The 19,029-nt window shown below is 42.2% G+C and overlaps 1 protein-coding gene across 11 annotated transcripts in view; it reads right to left on the bottom strand.

Moving 5' to 3' along the window:
* Positions 1 to 19,029, bottom strand: part of ITPR1 (inositol 1,4,5-trisphosphate receptor type 1) — a 152,857-nt gene that overhangs the window by 82,473 nt on the left and 51,355 nt on the right. For all 11 annotated transcript variants that reach the window (XM_021409097.1, XM_021409098.1, XM_021409099.1 and 8 more), the window contains 19 exons: positions 18,669 to 18,827; positions 18,213 to 18,385; positions 17,843 to 17,962; positions 16,335 to 16,529; positions 14,400 to 14,651; positions 12,928 to 13,069; positions 11,846 to 11,999; positions 11,347 to 11,534; positions 9,992 to 10,130; positions 9,098 to 9,152; positions 7,718 to 7,883; positions 7,436 to 7,606; positions 6,244 to 6,309; positions 5,234 to 5,371; positions 3,825 to 3,950; positions 3,266 to 3,466; positions 1,500 to 1,751; positions 835 to 960; positions 25 to 153 (listed from right to left, as the gene is read on the bottom strand). In XM_021409097.1, coding sequence (XP_021264772.1) covers positions 25 to 153; positions 835 to 960; positions 1,500 to 1,751; positions 3,266 to 3,466; positions 3,825 to 3,950; positions 5,234 to 5,371; positions 6,244 to 6,309; positions 7,436 to 7,606; positions 7,718 to 7,883; positions 9,098 to 9,152; positions 9,992 to 10,130; positions 11,347 to 11,534; positions 11,846 to 11,999; positions 12,928 to 13,069; positions 14,400 to 14,651; positions 16,335 to 16,529; positions 17,843 to 17,962; positions 18,213 to 18,385; positions 18,669 to 18,827 — 2,952 coding nt within the window. The remainder of the gene's footprint in view (positions 1 to 24; positions 154 to 834; positions 961 to 1,499; positions 1,752 to 3,265; positions 3,467 to 3,824; positions 3,951 to 5,233; positions 5,372 to 6,243; positions 6,310 to 7,435; positions 7,607 to 7,717; positions 7,884 to 9,097; positions 9,153 to 9,991; positions 10,131 to 11,346; positions 11,535 to 11,845; positions 12,000 to 12,927; positions 13,070 to 14,399; positions 14,652 to 16,334; positions 16,530 to 17,842; positions 17,963 to 18,212; positions 18,386 to 18,668; positions 18,828 to 19,029) is intronic.

Raw genomic sequence — 19,029 nt, 5'->3', positions numbered from 1 at the left:
TCCATCGCTCTTCTTTTTTCCTACCTGCAAAGTTGTGCTCTGATCAGAGAATGGGGAACTGAAGAAAGTGGTGACGATACTCATCACTATTTCTGTAACGTACTTCTCCAATATGGAGTCAGCATGCTTTCTGTCGCTGGTGTTGTTACAAGCCTGCAAGACAATTCGTTATTAGATCAGAAGCAGCTCAACCAAAACAGACTAATAAGCAATACGGACTGGAGTTCCCTGTCAGTACAGTATTTGTGATACTGGGATCTCTGTAATTCTAGCACATGCAAAGGCAAACCCCAACGCTCTCATTGTTTCAATATGTTGGCATATAGCATGTTTAGGAGTAAGGGGAAGAAAGGGTTCCTTAGAAGAAATAAACTAGGAGGATAGGAAGGACCAAGGGGTAATGCTTTCATATGGGGAAATACTTGGAATCCCAGGCAGAAAGCCACAGGGACAAACAAATGCCAAGCTTGGAAAAACAAAACGGTCCTGACCTGCCAAAAAACATTGACTATTGCTTGGGAAGGAACTAGCTATCAGAGCCAGAATAAGCAAGCCAGGTGGCAGAACAGAAAAATGCATTAGACAAAGGAGCAGGGTGTGGGGCTTTTCTCTCTCTTTTTTTTTTTTAGAAGAAAGGAAAATATTAATGTGTTCCATGGAATATGACTAATGAAATCCGCAGGCACAGAGGAAAAGGCAGATATAAATGTGAAAAGGCACAGCATTTGGGGGTACTTACTGCCTTGATGCAGCAGCACTGTGTCTTATTTTTATTGCTATATACTACAGAGGTTAAACTTTTTCAATTCAGTCCCTAGATACAGAAATCATTACCCGACAGATGTCAACCAGGAAGTTCTCAAACAGCTTCCACATATGATTACTGGTGTAAATCTCTTTCATTTCTACTTCTGTATCCACATAGCAATGATTCAAGAAGTTGATGTATGCAATTTTAACCTAAAAGTGGAGAAAAAAGTTACCATTAAAAAATGAAAACCTGAAAAGTATTACGAATGGATATAATGTCACTCTAAAACTGCTACATAAATCATTTGTAGCTCAACTTCCTTTTATTTAAGCACGGGTGAAATTTAATGCCATGAATAGCAAGACATCATCCAATAAGAAACACTGGGAGTATTGCAGACAAAACGTCAGCATTATAATCATTTCCAGTTCTGCAGAACCATCTGTTCAAGTTTAGTAGCATATTCCATAAACTTCTCTGCTTCAAGAACTCTATAAAAGAAACATGCAGAGCATCATACCCCCATTTTAAGGGCAAGGAAACTAAAGGATTTCACGGAGCTACCCAGAATCACTAGGGTTGTCTATAGCAGGACCAGGAGAGAAATTTTGTTTCCCAGCTCACTGCTGCTGCTCACCTGCCCCACAAGCTTTATCAGGCCAAAAGGACCAAACAATACTAGATCTCTCTTGCCCGAAGTCAGTACATTTCAAATTCACACAGGCCAGTGTCTCCAAACAGCCCTCACCTCAGGTATGCAATCCTCATGGGTTACTACCCTAACGATGTCATCCAGAGGAAGGAGGGAGTTGCATTTTATTTCTGTGTAGACATTCTTGCCTTCTGTGCACACAGCCAGCAGTTCTACCAAGTGGATGTGGTACATCAGCGGGCTGTTCTCGTCCATCCGATCTCTCTCCGATCTCATCATTTGCACCAAAGTCTGGAAGGAGGCTCTGTCGTTGTAAAACACTAGGACGTCTTCTCCCGCATTCACCAGCTAACAAGAAAGAAAAATATTTCATTAACAGATCAAAGCCTGGGCATCTCCCCACAGCATCCTCCCCTAATCAGCGGGCTGTTACAGGCTAAGTCCTGATTAGCTATTCTTTGGAACCTTAAAAGAAGCACAGCCACCAAGTGAGCTGGGCATTCCTCTGGTGCTCCCCTCACAGGGTGCACAGCTCAAGTACAACACTTTCTCTTAAAGAATTTACCACTTCTAAACTGCTGGGGAACTTCAAAGTCAGTCCAACTGACTGCTTAGACAGAAGTTGTGCCAAGAAGCTTGTGACTTTCCATTGTACTTTTTAATTTCACGTATATTGCCTGAGCTGACTTTTTAATGCAGTAAGCTGTAGATGTACCATTTTGTTCAGAAAAATGCCTTGAGGGCACGCCGGGTGGGAGGGCTGCCAGGCTCAGTAATTCCACCCTTCTGAACAAACACCATCAATTTTCCAAGGCTAGCAAGTGACACGTTAAGTCACATACTGAAGATTTCTATCAACTTCACATTTCAGATCAGGGCGGCCAGAGCTCCAGAGCACTTGGGACCTCCTCTGACTCCACAAAGAAAATGACAGCGAGCAGACTGAGAGCTGCTGTGGGGCTGAGCACTACAAAGCACACAGCTGTAGGGATCAGACAGCCCTCCAGGTAGAGCTTGGGGTCACCAGCTCGATAAAAGGCAGAAGGCAACCCCTTCCTCCTCAGCAGCTGCTGACCCTGGTCAAAGCTGACTGCTGAACATCTTCACCGACCCAACTTCACGTTGAGAAGCTCACAAAGTCATTTTTAAATTGAACTGCAAAACACTGAAGACCTCTGATCAATTTATTAAGATTGATGCGTAGAAGCCAGAGCTTGACAAATCTGATCCTCGAGCTCCCCCTGCCGTGGAGGCCAATAAAAATGCCATTAGTTATGCAAATACACTGTCAAACAGGTTGCCTCCAAAATCCCACGTGAAGGGACTTATTTACCCTTTACTTACCTCTCCCTTCTATCCTGACATCCCCAGTTCCCTGTTACCTACACGCATATATTGGTAAAGTCCCTCAGACTTTTCCTCCTTCAGCACTTACCAAGAACTTACATATTCAGCTACTTAAGAAACAAAACTCCCATCAAATTACATTATTATCATGGTAAAATTTTCCTTCAGTATTAGAATATTGAAATTAAACTACTTCTCTTAGAGACAGTTTTCCTATGGAAAGGCAGCCTCCCTTCAAACTAAGCTTGCCTATACACTGCTCTGCAGAAGCCTGGAAAATAACTTGCAAGTATCATTAATAACCAACCGCTCTTTGCATCTATAGGTGAAGAGCTCAGAAAGCTTTTGGTCACAAAAACAGCCTGTGCTTTCTGGAGCTGTATGCTCTTTTTGCATTGAGAGAGCTAACTGTCAGCTTCTTGGCAGTCCCAGAAGCGAGAGGATCAATTTGTCATTTTCACCAAATGGTATGTGAAAACTTCTGTTCAGACCTTGCAAATCTCTGCAGCTCTCACCTCAGCCATTACCATATCTTGGCATTTCTTAATGAATTTTCCTTCCGCCTTGACAATTGTCTGCAGGAACTTTATGTACTGAACATTTCTGCCGTGTGTTTCTATACAGTGGACAAAGTGTTGAACGACGCGTTCATTAATCTCACTGCAAAGCTGGAAGTTGTTCATGAAAATGTGCTGCATTGTTACTGCTTCCAGAATCTAGCGAAAGGGATGGAAGAAAGAAATTAGAAAACAAACACATCACCAAATTCACAGAGAGATCAAGATAAAGCCAACACCCCTGCAGGGTGGGTGTAGGACCAAACAGACCACTTCCGAGGAGCCAACCTTTCAATACTGTGCCTTGTATCTCAGCTTATTTCTTTTTAGCCCACTTCAGCCTCCTGAACTTTCTACACTGAAATGGTCCTAAACAAGCTTTTGAGGCTTTAGAAAGAAAACAAAGTGTGACCCCTTCAACCAGTCTTGCATCAGACCAGGCCAAAAGGCAATTACCAAGGACAATCCGTTCTCTTTGCTCGCTGGAAAAAAAATTACGGCATGAGGTTATTCTTACCCCAGGGTTAAGGAACAGGTTTATGTGCTTGTGCAGCAATGCCTGGTTCTGTTGGTTCCCAGCACAAAAGTTCTGTAAAAACTCGTGTGCAAGCTTCATTATCTCCTGCATCCTTGTGTCTTCAGCCTGTGATTGCATGACAAATACGATGGGGTTACAAAGAATCTGAAGGTTCACTTTCAGGTGAGCACTAGATGAGTCCCAGTTCCAGCTCTGCAAGAGAACTGTCACGTATCTCTCACACTCCAAAGAAAAACAAACCTCCACCCAGTTCACAGACATTAGGGATGAGTTTGGCCTGCTTCGCAGTTCTAAAGATCATCAAAACTAAAGACCGTAATAGAAATTACAGTAGTTTATTCTTTAAAATCACAGACTCCGTGCCCACGCCTGCCAGCAACGTGCTTTAGTCACTTTTACACTTCTGAACAGAGAACTGCACTGGCCAAACCAGAACACATCATCACCTTAGGGCTACCAAGGAAAATTGCCACGTTCTGTTGAAATGCGTTTCAGCAGTGACAGATAGGTAGTTCATGGCAAAGAGGAGATGGAAAGTTCTTATTGCAACAGTTAAGTCCAATTTGTATTTACTGGAATGTGCACACTACTTGCATGCGTCCAAGCACATTTCAGGAACCGGTGCCTTTCCTCTGACATCATGTAGATTACTGATGGCAAAAAACGCAGCTTGGAAAATCACTGTTTTTATTCTTAAGAGGTTTCACGCATTTCCAAGGGTGAAACACCTTCCACCCTGCCTGTTCAGTAGCACATTCACAAATATGGGACAGAATGGCAGAGTTATCGGAGAGGCTGTTACTGCTGATTTTTTTTCTTAGCAAGACAGTGAGACTCAGCTTCACATTATTCAAAGCTATTGCCTAGAATTACTGGTTTTCAGAAACCTGTGGGGTCTGGAACAGAGGACAGCAGAGTAAGTGCTAGAATGTGACAAGCTCCCTCACTTATGCAATGATAAGTACCTGTCGCCAGTGACTAATGGGCAACAGGGCAATGAACTCAGGGCGTGTTCCATCAGCACAATGCAGTGCCGTGCAATGTGTACAGCAGCCTGGCCCAAGAGAGTTTCACCCTGTACCACTGACACTACACGTGGCACTCTGATATGTCTAATTATGAACTGCAGCCCTCCGCTGGTTAGCCAGTTGGTATTAATTCATGCCTAAGAGGGACTCTGGGACTGGCAGGCAGGGGGGGGGTCTGCACTGTGTGTAGCTACTGGGCAGATCTGCTGATGTACCCTACAGGGGACTAAGCTCCCTTGTGTCCCTTAGCGTTCCCCGAATGGCTATCATACAGATACTGCATAGCAACAACGAATACTTGGACGAGGTATTAAAAGCCCATCAACATAACATGAAGTGGTAGTTGTACAGAAACCCAACCTTTTCGTAAGGGATCTGCAGCAACTCAAGCACAACCGCGTGTGCTCCCATGTTCCTCAGCAGTCGCTGCTGCTGCTTGCGGCTCTTCCTGACCGAGGCGCCCTCCTGGACACACAGCTTGCTGAGCCGGAGCAGGATCTGGAGAAGAGACTTGCTTTAGAACCAGGCTGTATTTCAGAAAGTGCCAGATGGCTCCCAGAGAGAGCTAACATCAGAAAACACATCTGCATCAACAGTAATGATTCTAGTGAGCAAAATCAAGTTCTGCAGCCTCAAGATGAGAAGTTAAGACTGGCTTAAAGCCTGGTTGCTCCTGCAACAGCAGTAGGAAGGCAGAAGGACCGAGCTGCAGCTGAGAAGCAGGAGGCAGCAGCCATGCCCGAGTCGCTCGCCCCTCTCCCAGGACGCAGCAGCCAGTGCAGTGTCATCTCTGGCACAGGCAAGGGAAGCACTGAGGCAACAGATCCATCATCACATCTGGTGGTCAGCGGCCTGGGCACTACCCACTTCATCTCTGACTAGTGCTGGTCCTGCAGAATTTAGCGGTGTAAAGTGAGGCTACCATCTGGCCCCGCAGCACAGTGCTGCAGAAAGCCCATTACCAAGAACACAGCAGCGCCAATGCGTGCTCTTTGTTTGGTATTTTTGAAATTAAATTTCAACAGCACAGTTTTTGCATGTGAACTACTCAGGACAGAACAGTTAAAGTAGCTTCTTGACTTGCTTACTTCCTTAATAGCCTTTAATAGTAAAAACATTGTTACCATTGAAACAGCAACAAAACATTGTCTTTCTCATTAATCCATTCTTAAGGAAAGAACACACATGTCGTGCTTATTATACTCCTGGCTTCTCATTCAAGTTGGGTTATGTTATTACTCAGCAAATAGTTTCCACAATGGAAGAGTGACTCAGACTTTCCTGGGTGTCTCCCTCTGACTGCAGCTCTCCAGAGCTGTGTTACTCATTTATACTTTCATTTAACTATAAAAAAAAAAAAGCAGTTTTACCTCTTTTACTACACGGTAGTTGTAGCTGCTAGTACTTTCAGGCTTCTGTGACTTGCTGTGACCTTCCTGTGAATAAGAATCAGACAGTTTATTAGAAGCTTGTAGTATGCTCTTCGTGAAGACTAAAATTACTGTTCGAGGATAGTGACTGCTCTCCTCCTGGAAAGGGGTGTCAGCCTTCAGTCTGCTGCCAGTCTCAGTCTCAGAAAAATACGTATAATTATCCTGTCAAGACCTCTATAACACAAAATAAGGTGACGGTGGGATAATTTTAGAGACAGTAACCTCCTGTCCTTTCCTTCATTTGTCAAGTTCCATCTGTAATCAAGTCCTCCCCGTCAAAAATTTTCTCTCCCCCTTTACTATTATTAAATTGTCATTGTATGAACAGCAAAAGATGTCTAACTAGACACAAGGAAAGCAATCAGTAAATTACTTCTACTTCCAACAATAACAATTCAGATTCCAGGAACTATTTCTTGCATTCTTTCATCCTCTGTTTTCTATTTGATTACAATGATATTGAGACAAAGGCATTTAATTAGTTATAAGGCAGATGAGTGTACTGGGGGAACCCAGTTCTATCAGGCACAACAAAGCACCAGCTTTTAACAGGTTCCTTCAGCACTATTCTCTGCCATTTAATAATAGTGAATACTTAAAAGTGAAAAATATGCAGGGTTTTTTCAAGACTTCTCTCTACAGTATTGTATGTCGTATGCATGTGATGCTTTAGCATTTTCTGTACATCTTAGCACTCATTCATTGGCTTCGCTAGCGGACTTACTATAAAACTCAACACTTAATAAACACACCACGCTAACAGCTACAAGAAAGTCAAACAACTCCACACTAAATATGCAAATAATTTAGCCAAAGAATATGGAAAAAATCCATTATGCTGAGAGTACAGTCTATCTGCCTGACTTTGGGTGCAGGCACCCTGGTGTTAGAATCTGAAGTTGACACTTTAGCAGCATCACCTAGTTCTGAGCAGTTTCCACCTGAGACTAATTGGCATCAGCTGGTCTAAGTTCCCCTCTTATTCTTGCCTTAGTCTAAAACCAACACAGACAGCATTACCGGGCTATGCAACTTGCTGACAAGATGCTTGTCTTAGTCACGGGTCTGGGAACAGTTAGATTTTCAGGAAATATTCACATAAGAATCTGGAGAAGAACAACCTAATTACCTCTTTTTTCTTGTGTTCATTTTCACCTGGCACTCCATCCATAGCCTCATCAGGGCCCTGGCCTTTGTACACCCAAAGCTCGGATTTTTCCACAATAGACCTCAGCTGGTCCAAATCTTGTTTTATCTGCTTGTAGTTGTCAACATCTTGGCTGGTAACAAGCAGTTGAACCTTACATGAATGCAATCCATTAGTGGCACAAGAAGATTTTCTTTTTTTTTCTTTTTAAACTACAACATACATGTTCAGATGAAGAGCAGTGCTCTTAATACACACACATACCTGCTTAAAAGCTTGAAGGACTTCTTGTCTCTGACTGAAGTGCCGGAAGAGAAGCTGCAGTGCTCCAGAGACCAGGGGAGGATAATCATGCATGGTTAAATGCAACAGAACTCTGAGAAACGTTCTGCCACCGTGATCATCCAAATCCAATGGTGTATTCTCCTCACTGGAAACAACAGAGTGTAGGAATTTACTAGAATATCGGGCATATCATTCCAGCAGGTTTCTAAGTCTAGTTTCCTGCGCTGGAAAATCTCTCATTTCTAAATGAGTAGAATATTTATCAAATCAAATGCTATTTGAAGACATACAGATTTGGTTTTTTCTTTTGGTGTGATGCTTACTTGGAAGACTATTCCAGAATCTCATTACTCACAGTTCACTCAGCATGCAGCTGCATGCAACCCATATTTTTCAGGGACAAATTATGACTAATTATTTGTCCCCACGTCAGTCTTATCTTACTGCTCAAATAATTCCTGCCCATTCCTCATACTACCCTCTCTATCCACAAAATACACAAATTCCTCTGCATCCAGGTTGCAATATCAATTATGCCAAGCACTAGTAATTTTCCTCTTTGCTGCCTTTCCTCTGCATTTCTTTTCTGTAGGCGATAAAATATCCCAGTGACTCTGAATCTTTCCCAAATTCTGCTTCCAACCAAATACGCACACTTGCATTACAAATTCTGGTCATTAATTCTGTAAGTGAATCTCTCTCTCTCCCCTCATTTAAGAAATCAGTTATCTTAGGTTTACAGAAAGGAACTACAGCTCTCTGAACAGCTTAAGGGCTATTAGAATATTCACCTTCATGGTGCTCCAACAGAGTGAGTGGGTGGAATATCAAGATAAACCCAAGTACTTAAGTCTGACACTGATTTTACATCCTGTGATTTAAGGAGTATAAGCAACTCCAGAAAGAAAGCAGGTTGTTTTGTTCTGTCATGCATGTGCAATCTAATTCTGCATTATAAAAAAAATAAGTATGGCTAAGTAGATCTGTCTCAGAAGTCCCAATCCTTCCTTACACAAACTTTTCCACCTAAGATTTTCCAGCAGCACTCAGCTTAGATGCACTAATCCTCCAGCTTTGCTTTCACCCACACAAGCGAAGCACTGCAGTGAAGATCTTTTTTGACTGAAGGACCACCTGCATCTTATCCGTGGCTTTTAATTTAAATGGACGTTACTTCAAGCTGTATCAAGGGTATTTCAGGAAAACAAAGCCTGTGCAACTGGGGCAGCTGCTTCCAATCCTTTTCCATTTACCACCTCACTTGCAATTGCAATCCACAGTCCTTATGAGCACACTGGGGGCCACAGCCTGGGAACTGCTGAGCTACACCTCAGTTAGCACTACTGAAGAGATACTTTCCTTCCACCAAAGATTCCTTCAGCTTGTTCTTCAATGTGTTCAAAGTCTAGGGCTCCTGAGAAAATGAGAGCAGACAAATACGGGGTGTCAGAGTTGCACCAGAGATGTTTTTTCAGTCTAAGCACATTTTAAACCGTAAGTGTTGATGTAGGTGTATGCGAGAGTCACAGTAAGCTGAACGGAACACACACGTTACTGAAGCAGTTTTCTAAGATAACCTAAGAAAATACATTAACCTGCCATCAGCTCACAAACTGAGCTTATAACCACTTCAGCAACATCCAGGCTTATTCTTCTTGTCTATTTTCAGATGGCACCTGCATCATTCCAGACACCGATGGGAAATGGTGTAAGTTTCAGAGGGGTCATCCACAAGGAACACCTGGCTGCAGCTACAAGTTCCAGTGCAGTGGCAACAATACCCCTATGGCTCAACAGACAGAAAGGGCTTTGCGTTTTCCAGTAGAAGGTATATATTATTTTACTGGCAACGATTAATACTTTGAAATAAAAGAAATTAAAAAAGTGCTGGGCATATTTTTGCAGGAATGTTGGCAGCTACATATTCTTCCCTCTCTGCTGCCCCAGCTCTCCAACCAGCAGGAGGTACAAAGGTCAGCTTGAGCTGAATGCCACTGCACTTGCCATTTATACGTCAGTTCACTGACACAACCTACTCTTGGGCACAAGAGGCAGCGAAGTAAAAAGAACATTTTGAATAAAAAACTGATGGTAAGTACAAAATAGAGACTACTGATGTTACCAGGCAGCCTTGTGTTTGCACTGCTTCCGTGGGACCAGTGTTCATAGGCCAGAGCAAGAACCCGAATCGATTACTGACTAAGATTGAAGAACCTTTCCTAACACAAAGTCATTCTTTGCAAGGTTACTAACCTGGTACGTTTGCTGGCATTTCTTGACTACTGCTTCCAGTGGGTGACTCAGACATCTGGGCGTTGCTTTCATCAAATTCGTGTTTAAATATACAAAGTAGGCAGGAGATTCTGTAGTCCAATCTCACATTCAAAATGAACTGACGATACAGAAGTAGTAGAAACGTTGAAATAGCTTGTCTGATTCCAGCACACACACACAGACACACAATTTACACAACACAGCACTCCCCACACAAGATCAACATTATAAAAGAGTGGATTTAGCTTGGAGACGAGGTACGTGGAAGTATGCACTGCACTGCTTGTTTGTTTTTTTCAAATCCCAGAATTCATTAATTTTTTTTCAATGACTTCAGTGAGTATGATAGGCACACAGTAATAAAACTTTACAAATAAAAGCCTTTGGCAGAGTTTTGATACCTCACTGCTGTCCAAACCATGCATCCTCACGTTCAGGAGAAAATGCTTAATAGCAGTTTTAATAGCCTATGGTAACAGGGGAATACTGGTGCATTAAAATACCCCACTGTGGCATGCCAGGCCATATGAGAGAAGTTCTCGGTTTAACTAAAATTAGAAATGGTGAAAGGAAGTGAATCAAGCCTCCCCTACGTGCTGCATCTGCTGCTGAGAGGAAGGGCATGACCTCAGATGCAGCTCTGTGCAAAGCCTCCCACGGAGGGCAGGGGGAAGGCACACCATGGCTTTCCTGCTGCTTTGCATGCTTCCACCCACACAGCTTTTTCAGCATTTTGGCCTACATGATCTTGCCCATGAAGTTCCCAACAGTTCTCAGCTTGTACAGCGAGGGAGGGAAAATGGATCTGAGCACAGTATTTTTGTGTCACCATCTAGACAGAGCTGCAGAAAAGGGGAAAAGAACTTTTATCTTCATGTCCTGAAGATTCGGGAGTGAACAAGAGGGAAAAGCCAAAGATGGAAGAGACTGAAAGAGAGCGGCAAATGTGCATGCATCAACTGATTGGGCTGATGGCTATCCAGAAACAAGCATCAAGCTTAACTCCCCTCCTTGGGACGCTTAACAAGATGGTCCTGGAGATTGAGAAACTACTAAAACAGTGTGGGGAGGAAGAGCCCTCTGCTTCAGCAAATCAGCTCTTCACAAGCCACTGTTAAACACACACGAGTCTGCTGCAGATTCAAGTCCACTACATTGTTTCAGTCGTGGCATAATGTCGTCATATGTACCATGAGTGCTCCATGCCTGAAAAGGTCGCCCTTGTAACATTCAAAAAGAGGTACATACAAGGCAGGAGTAAATTAAACCCTAGCATGGCACTATACTGACTTAAAGAGAGAAACAAAATGCCCATTAGTTTGCGATGCTAGTACCTGAAGTATTTCAATGATCTTCAGCTTCGTATCCATCACCAAGATGTCCTCCTTCTCCGGCTCAGTCTGCTTGACATTGCCCTCAGGAGCAGCAGCAAGTGGGGTCATGGGCAAGAATCCCCCTCCTCTCAGCACCACCTGGGTCATCAGCTCGCCGACGCCATGGATTGATCTCATCACATTGCTCCCTTCAGAGAGGTAGGTAAACATGTAATTACGTTGGTGTAATGGGACTGCATTAACAGGCCAAGGACCCTTCACATCCTACAAAGAGAACTTGTCTCAACGTTAAAGGCAGCCAGACACCTAAATCCCTGCAACAGGTGAAAGTCAGTAGGAGCAATGCTTCAGAACCCCCCTGCCCGCTCCCTCTTCCATCGCAGACATCACCATTCTTCACAACCAAGCCACAGACAGCGCTGAGTAGAAGGTGTTGAAACCAAACTAACATTTTTACACCAACTAGAATCTGCTGATGAGCAATATTTTTCACTCTTACCTTTGCTTTCCTCGCCTTTTGCCATTTTGGTAATAGGGAAGATGGTAGTGATGTGCACACAGTCTAATATAGCAAGGAGGATTTTGGTCAGCCTGAGGAGGTCACAGAAGTTGTAGAAACCAAAATAGATCAGATTTCTGGCTAAGTTAACCACCTACCAAAACAACAATAAAAAGTCTGATCAATACTAAACATTTTGCTACAAAAAATCAAATTTTCAGAGTGAAAAAAATCAGTAACGTGGTTGTGAGTCATATTCTGGTTGTGATATCTCAATACCATATAAAACTGCGTAGTTCTGCATGTTATTACAAAGTTTTCTTGCTCACAAATGCTATAATGCTTGAAGCAAGGGTCTCTGGATACAATCAATGTTCTCTGGCTACTGCATTGTCTCATTACAGTCAAGGTGAGATAGGTTGAGATGAGGAGGTATGTACAAATGCTTTTTATGGCTTTGCATGACAAAAAAAACATATGCCACATCTACAGATTACAGTTTCCCCACAAGTCCTCCCCATGCACTGCTTCACAGTCCACAAAGATACTTTCACACGTGGTGCAAATATTGAAGTCAGACTGATCAGCTGAAGTATGCTTCTCCATTTAAATTGTTTTATTTTTACGTCAGTAGTTCAAGATTACTACTGCACACACTCACTACATTTTATTGCAGACTCCGTGAATTGGTCAGTAAGCCACAGAGCATGGCATTGTTCTCTGCACTGGTAATACTGTAAGGTCTAGAGAATATCTGTGCATGCAGACAGCGTTTAGTTTTACTGACTATGTACACCAGTAAGGCTTGCCTTGGTAATAACACTGAGAGCACAAGAAGTAAACAAGTTGCTGCAATTCTAAGACCTAAGTTCACATTCATTAATTGCATTTCGAGAGCAAACTTCACAAAGTGTCACAAACCTCAGTGGAAGCACTGCAAGCAGTGCCTGCACGAGAGAAGCACAGCAGGCAGGGCAGGCTGCCACAGCTCAGCGCTGGCTGAGTACCTGCTCATCTTCCTGCTGCTGAAGAAAGTACCAACATCCCCCAGAAAAAGGTTAATATCAGAACTGGATAACTACCTCAAAAGTGAGCTTATTCTTCTCTTTATCTGAGAAAGGGAATCTCTGACACACCACATCTCTTAAGTATTCCTCTACAAATTCCATTGTCTGTGCAAATCTCTCTTTAATTTCATCTTTGGAAGTTCCGCTGCTGTCATAGCTGAAGAGGAAAGCAAACAAAACAAACAGAACTCAGCATGCGTGCACACAGGGTGCTTCCCCAACGCAATTTTTCAGTGGTTAGTCAAGATGTAGGAAGAGTTACAGGCTCTTAAACAGCTTGTCCAATGGAGAGAGCCAGGAAGCTGACACCAGACTTTCCTGGCTTTTGCTGTTTTACCCCATAGGGTCACTTTGCACTATCTAAAAGTGTCTGAGGAAAACAAAACAAAACGAGTTTTGTCCCAATAAATAATGTCTGTTTTTTTTAAATGGAATCTGACAAGCTGTGTGCAGCACTCAGGAGAACAGTGTGGCCAAGAGATGCTGACTGTGGATGCTAACTACTCTCCAAACAAAAACAATACATATTCAATGTAGACTTCAATTTTTTTGTAACAGAAATGTTAAGTTTCTCAGTTTCTGGAGAGAACTGTAAAAAGAGAATGCCCATGACCTTCCTTAGATACCTTCCCTCCCTTCCCTCCCTTTTTTGATCATGCACCACTCACTGTTTGGCTTAAGCTAACCATTTTTCTATTTTTGTATTTAAGGTTGACTATGAGCTACTGCATTTTTCTCATAAATAGGTTAGTGAGGAGGGAAGGGAGGAAGGAAGAAAACACTGAACATGAACACCGAAAAGAATCAAATTCCTAATGGTTAATACAATTGTCAGTGTCTGTTGCTTCTGACCGAAGAAAATGAGTTTTGATTTGTTCAATTCTGTTCAGCTGTTGTTAAATTATTTCTGCTACAAAGAGGTGATATGGGTCTACAGTCAAGAAATCAGGTTTCCAGTCGAGCTGTGTTTTTGTATAGGTTTTTTACCCCGTATCAGAATATTTTCCATTGGCAATTAAGCAGCGTGACTGTATCCAGCACATTACTTCTTTCTGCATCTTCCCCCTTGTTTTTGCTATTGACTGTGCTACCTGTCGTTGGACAATCAGCTTTGAAGAGTCACTGCTCCAATCAAATAAGGCAAGAAGGAAACAGCCCTCCCCCTCGCTTCCCCTCTCCAGGGTCACTGATCACACCACCCCAATAGAGGCAAACACGGCCCTGCTTTCACACTTTACACCACACATAGACAGGAAGGTGGTTTGTTTTTTTTTATACTAAGGAAGATTCTCTCCAAACATCACAAGCAATGAATCTACTACATGGCTTGAATAACAGAACTAGTGAGAATAGGCTAAAAAAAAAACAACACCAAAACAAACAGTATTAAAAAACCATTAGGATCGATTTGGTTTCGTTTAAAAATAGTAACAATAATAACTAAGTGATGGAATTTCCTTTCCCACACCATTCCAGCAAGTACTTACTCATCAATAGCAATTTCAGAAGGTATCTCAGACCACAGACGAGCATACTTCACTGGTGTTACTTGCTCCTGGGGGTCACGATCAACGTGCATGTGGAGCATGAGCCGGCAGAAAGACGCTCTCAGGTCATACGGCAAGTTTTCATCAGACATGCAACGGAGAATGAGATCCACATCCAGCTGGCCAGATATTTCGTTGATGGCTAAGTACTGTCGATCAAGGCACATTCTAGCAAAGAGGTTTAGCTGGTATCTTCGGGGAGAAGGGTAAAACACAAACAGCTTCAATTTCCAGAACCATCCACTGTGTGTAGCACTGATAAGCTATTACACATAGTAATAATGGATGAATTTTCTATTTTCCAGTCATTATGGAAAATGAAAAAAAAGGTATTTACCAAACACTAGTAAAAGTGGAAACAGTGTAGGAATAAAATGTAAGGGTTCTTCATTTTCCAGAGAGTTACATAGAAGTAATACTATTAACAAAAGTTTTGTAAGAATCCAAAGAACACTTAAGGCAGCTCAGCCTAGATACTGTAGAAGATGGAACACTTCTTACTAATGCTGATGCCGTGGTGGTTCACGGAGGAACAACAGAATGCACTACAGAATCCTTAACAGCTAGGTACATGGCTCAACAACTGCTGAGCTCTGTTCTCTCCAGTCCAAGAGATGGTAGTCAAAAAATAAACTATTCCTTAGCTTTTCAGTCTGTAAGAGCAAGTGACTGGCATTTAAGTTATGCACATTCAGACTGATGATTAACCTTCAGTATGAACATCCAGCATTCATGAACACTCATACAGACTTGTGTTGAGCAGTGGCAACCATGAGATTTCTTAAGGAAATGAATGTTGAATTGACAACAGACTGCTTTTCAACTCCAGCACTCCTCATGGTAGTTTAACCTAACTCTACACTAAGTAGCTGTTTTCAGCGCATATGAAGACTATAACGTGGGCTAAAAGTAACTAACGCTAGCAATGCTGTTTAAAAGAAAGTGTAATACAAGCCATTTTGAAAGCAACTATAATTTTTAGAAGTTGATATTATAAAAGATTATCTTTTGAGTACAGCCCTCCAGTAGGTTGGAATAAAAACATGTATTGGGAAGTCTACTGAAATTATCTAAACGTGGGAGATAATGCAAAAAAAATAGGTACCAAAAAACGTAGCTGTACTCCCTGTACCACCAGAGCTGAGTCTGTCACACTGTTTTCAGAAGTTAAAAACCCAGACACAGGAATTTGGTCTGGGCTGAAACTTGATCTTACACTATGCCAAGAACTTGGTGTCTTGTCAAGTCATCTGGAAACATCACTTCACATTAGAAACTGCTAAAAGCATAGCTCAAACTGCACGAAAGAACAGTGCATTAATCAAACCTAACTTGTGGCATTTTAAGTTCATACACTGCCCTGGTGAATTCTGTCAGACTACTGAATGCCCTGATTGTCTTGCTGAATACTGCAGCAGTACTAAACACAGAAGGCAGGGGGTAAAGAAGTACTTTTTCTAGTCAAAAGCAAAACCATTTGTACACTGAAATCTTGTTCTTCCCACAGTGCTTATTCACCCCAAGTACCATTTCAATGCAGGTAACCCACACAGTTGGCATACAGACTCTGCATTAACATCCACTTACGTGGAAACCAAGCAGAAATGCAGGCATTAAATGGTGTGCACGTTTAATGCACTCTAAGCCTCAACTAATCTTTTTAAATCAGTTTAAACTTTCTCATGCTGATAATTTTATTTTGAACCATGACCCTTACGCTTTTAGCTCACAACTCAGAGACTCCCTTTTAATGGCAATTTCATCCATGAACCCAGCATCCTTTCCCCAAATTTAACTGAAGCCTATATGCTGAAGGCTTTCCCCCACAACAGTTTAGATGAACTTCACTAGCCAGCTACTGCACATGCTGTTAACCTGTAATAGCTGAGTACGTCTCGATCTTCCTTCTGCCCTTCCTTAGCATCCTGAGCCAACTCTCTGATACTCTTACTGCGGATTTCCTTGTTACTGTCTCTCCAGAATAGCCACACTTCTTCCTCATCTTCTCCAACTTCCAAGGCATTTTCTCCACTTGACACTTCTTCAAACTCAAATCGAGAGAGGACCAGCCTGCCAGAACGAAGTGTGGTTAGACTAGAAACTGCCAAGACCCATGCAAATCTTTCAGAACATTTCTTTCAAGACACCTGCTGAAATGTACTGGTAACATAAAAGTAAGTAATTTTATGATCTCACCTGCATTAAGAAAACAAATTTTATTCCTGAACTATGCCAAGTAAAAGCTGAATATCATACTTGATCTGCAGTAGCGATTTACTACATAAAAATCTTTGAGTTTCGTTATTAAAAGCATTAGAGTGAATTTAGACTGTAAACTTTTCCATTTGACCCCAAAAAAGATGAATGGTACCTACACATTTCAGCTCCATTCAACTGATGAAGCTGAAGAAACAAAGACATTAGGGCTGGCTTTCAAGAAGCACCTTCCTGTGACAACTGGTTCAAAGATCATTCAACAAACAAGGAAGATTTGGTAAACAAAAATATCTAACATTTGGTCAGTACTATAGATCCCATAAATACCAACTGGATCAAAACTTTTCTGCTTATGTGACAATGCTAGTCACAAGTCAGCCACTAAAAACTAAAAGGGTAACAGAGATCTTTCTTTTGCTGAACAACTAGAAGCCATACATATGAAAAATGCAAATCAAATATACAATATATGAACAAATAAAATATGCAGCAACTTTAAGTGCTGGTGGAAATAAATTAGTCTTTATAACGTGATGAAGACAATTAACTCTTCAAGGATATTCTCAGCCACGTGGGTTTTTGGTACTACCTGACAAAGGCCTGTTTCCCTTTCTCAGTATTTAGATACTGATTATCTGTACCCTATTCCACGTACGGAATAAACTCATCATTGTTAAACAGACAATTGGGATTTGGTGCCTGCAGTGATGCTCCATCAATGGCAGGGCAATGCAGAAAGCTAGAGGCCAAAACCCTACAGCAGGGGGAGAAAGGGATGAGCAGGGATGCATCAGCTTCTGCTTTGCTACAAGCTGAGTGCAGAGTCCATGTTCTACCCGAGAAGTGCTCGGTCAGCTCAGACAGCTTAGAGAGGGAAGCGTGAGCCCCAGAAGAGAATCAGGCCTATGGAACCCTAAACACCTTCCTGCAAGGTCTTCTATTTGAAGGAAGAAAAATACAAAATATCAGAAAGAAGTCTGTGGCTGCAGGTCTGAGAACGCACATTGCAGACTTTTGCAGTCATCAATACCCATTTATTGTGCATCCGAAGAGGACTCCACACATACTCGACTGCTTTCTCTAGATGTGCCAGAAGTGCTCTCAGCTTTGAATCCCTTCCCTTCTGTTTCACACTAGGAAAACCATCTCTAAAGGCACTGACTTACTTCGTTTCAATGAGAATGTCTGCATTTGCTGGATTCAGTACGGCTTTACAAATCAACTCCTGTGTTACTGGAATAGACTTGTTCATGGAAACGCACAGATCTGAGAGATAATCCAAAAACCTGTTGGAAAATGTAAGCCAAGAGGGTATCAATCCATGCTGAGGTTTAGACTGAGGCAACCTATATTTCAGACAGAAAACATTTAGAACTCCGATTTAACGCTACAGAGTAAGACCGTTGCCTTAGCAGGAAGACATGGCAAATGCCAAAAAAGAAGTGAACTACTTGTGCTTGCTTGGTAGTAAGTTGACAAGTACAGATTTTTCTAAGAAGACTGAGGTGGTTGTGTATTTAAAAATGTAGGTCTCACCTGGGCTCCCTATTTTTCCTCACAAGACTAACAAAAGTATCAATCTCAGCAGCTGTGATGTGTTTCTCCAGGAGCTTGCGATTGTTGTGAAGCAGTGCTGTAATCGTGTCCTCAGCCAAGACATCATAGCCAATTTGTTTCTGCATGAAGCCAAATTGCTTTGCAATGTATTCCTTTGAATCAAAGGGAAAGAGAAAGGTGATGCAATTCATTCTCAGAATTACAGAAAACAATCAATAACACAACAGCAAGATGTTTGTTAATTCCAACATCCCAGGCAGTGACTGAGTTACATTCTAATTGTTCTTCCTTTAAAGCCTTAACATCTCCCCCACTCCTGGCCTGGATACCAAAGCATTTCTCCCTACTTGAGTCTGGTTTTAATAGCTGGCACCATTTTTTTTTTGGAGCAGTATAAACATTCGTATCACTGAGAGCTGCAAACGTATTTCAAACCTGATTCTTCCTGTAATCCTGCTGGGAATGCCTCAGTACCCTGTAGCAAAGCCGGCATATGTGTCTGAAGGGAGCATGACGCTGGTCTCCAAGCTCCTCCAACCGCAACATGGGGCCATCGCCGCTGTCCGTAAATGGAGCTTGCAACAACTTGAAAATCTACGGATTCATTAAAACCCAAACATAAATCCACGAGGCACTGCCTCCCTCTGATTAAAGTTAACATAAATGTACTGTGCTAGCACTTATGAATTTCAAAAAGGTACATCAGAAACACACTGTAGTCGCAGTGTTTCTTGGCCACAGAGCAGCCAAGATCATAACCATATTCTATCATTTTTTCCTCTAGCGATACTATGCC

Source organism: Numida meleagris, chromosome 11, assembly GCF_002078875.1.
Source record: "Numida meleagris isolate 19003 breed g44 Domestic line chromosome 11, NumMel1.0, whole genome shotgun sequence".
Taxonomy (NCBI): domain Eukaryota; kingdom Metazoa; phylum Chordata; class Aves; order Galliformes; family Numididae; genus Numida; species Numida meleagris.
This window is presented reverse-complemented; position numbering and strand designations above follow the sequence as displayed.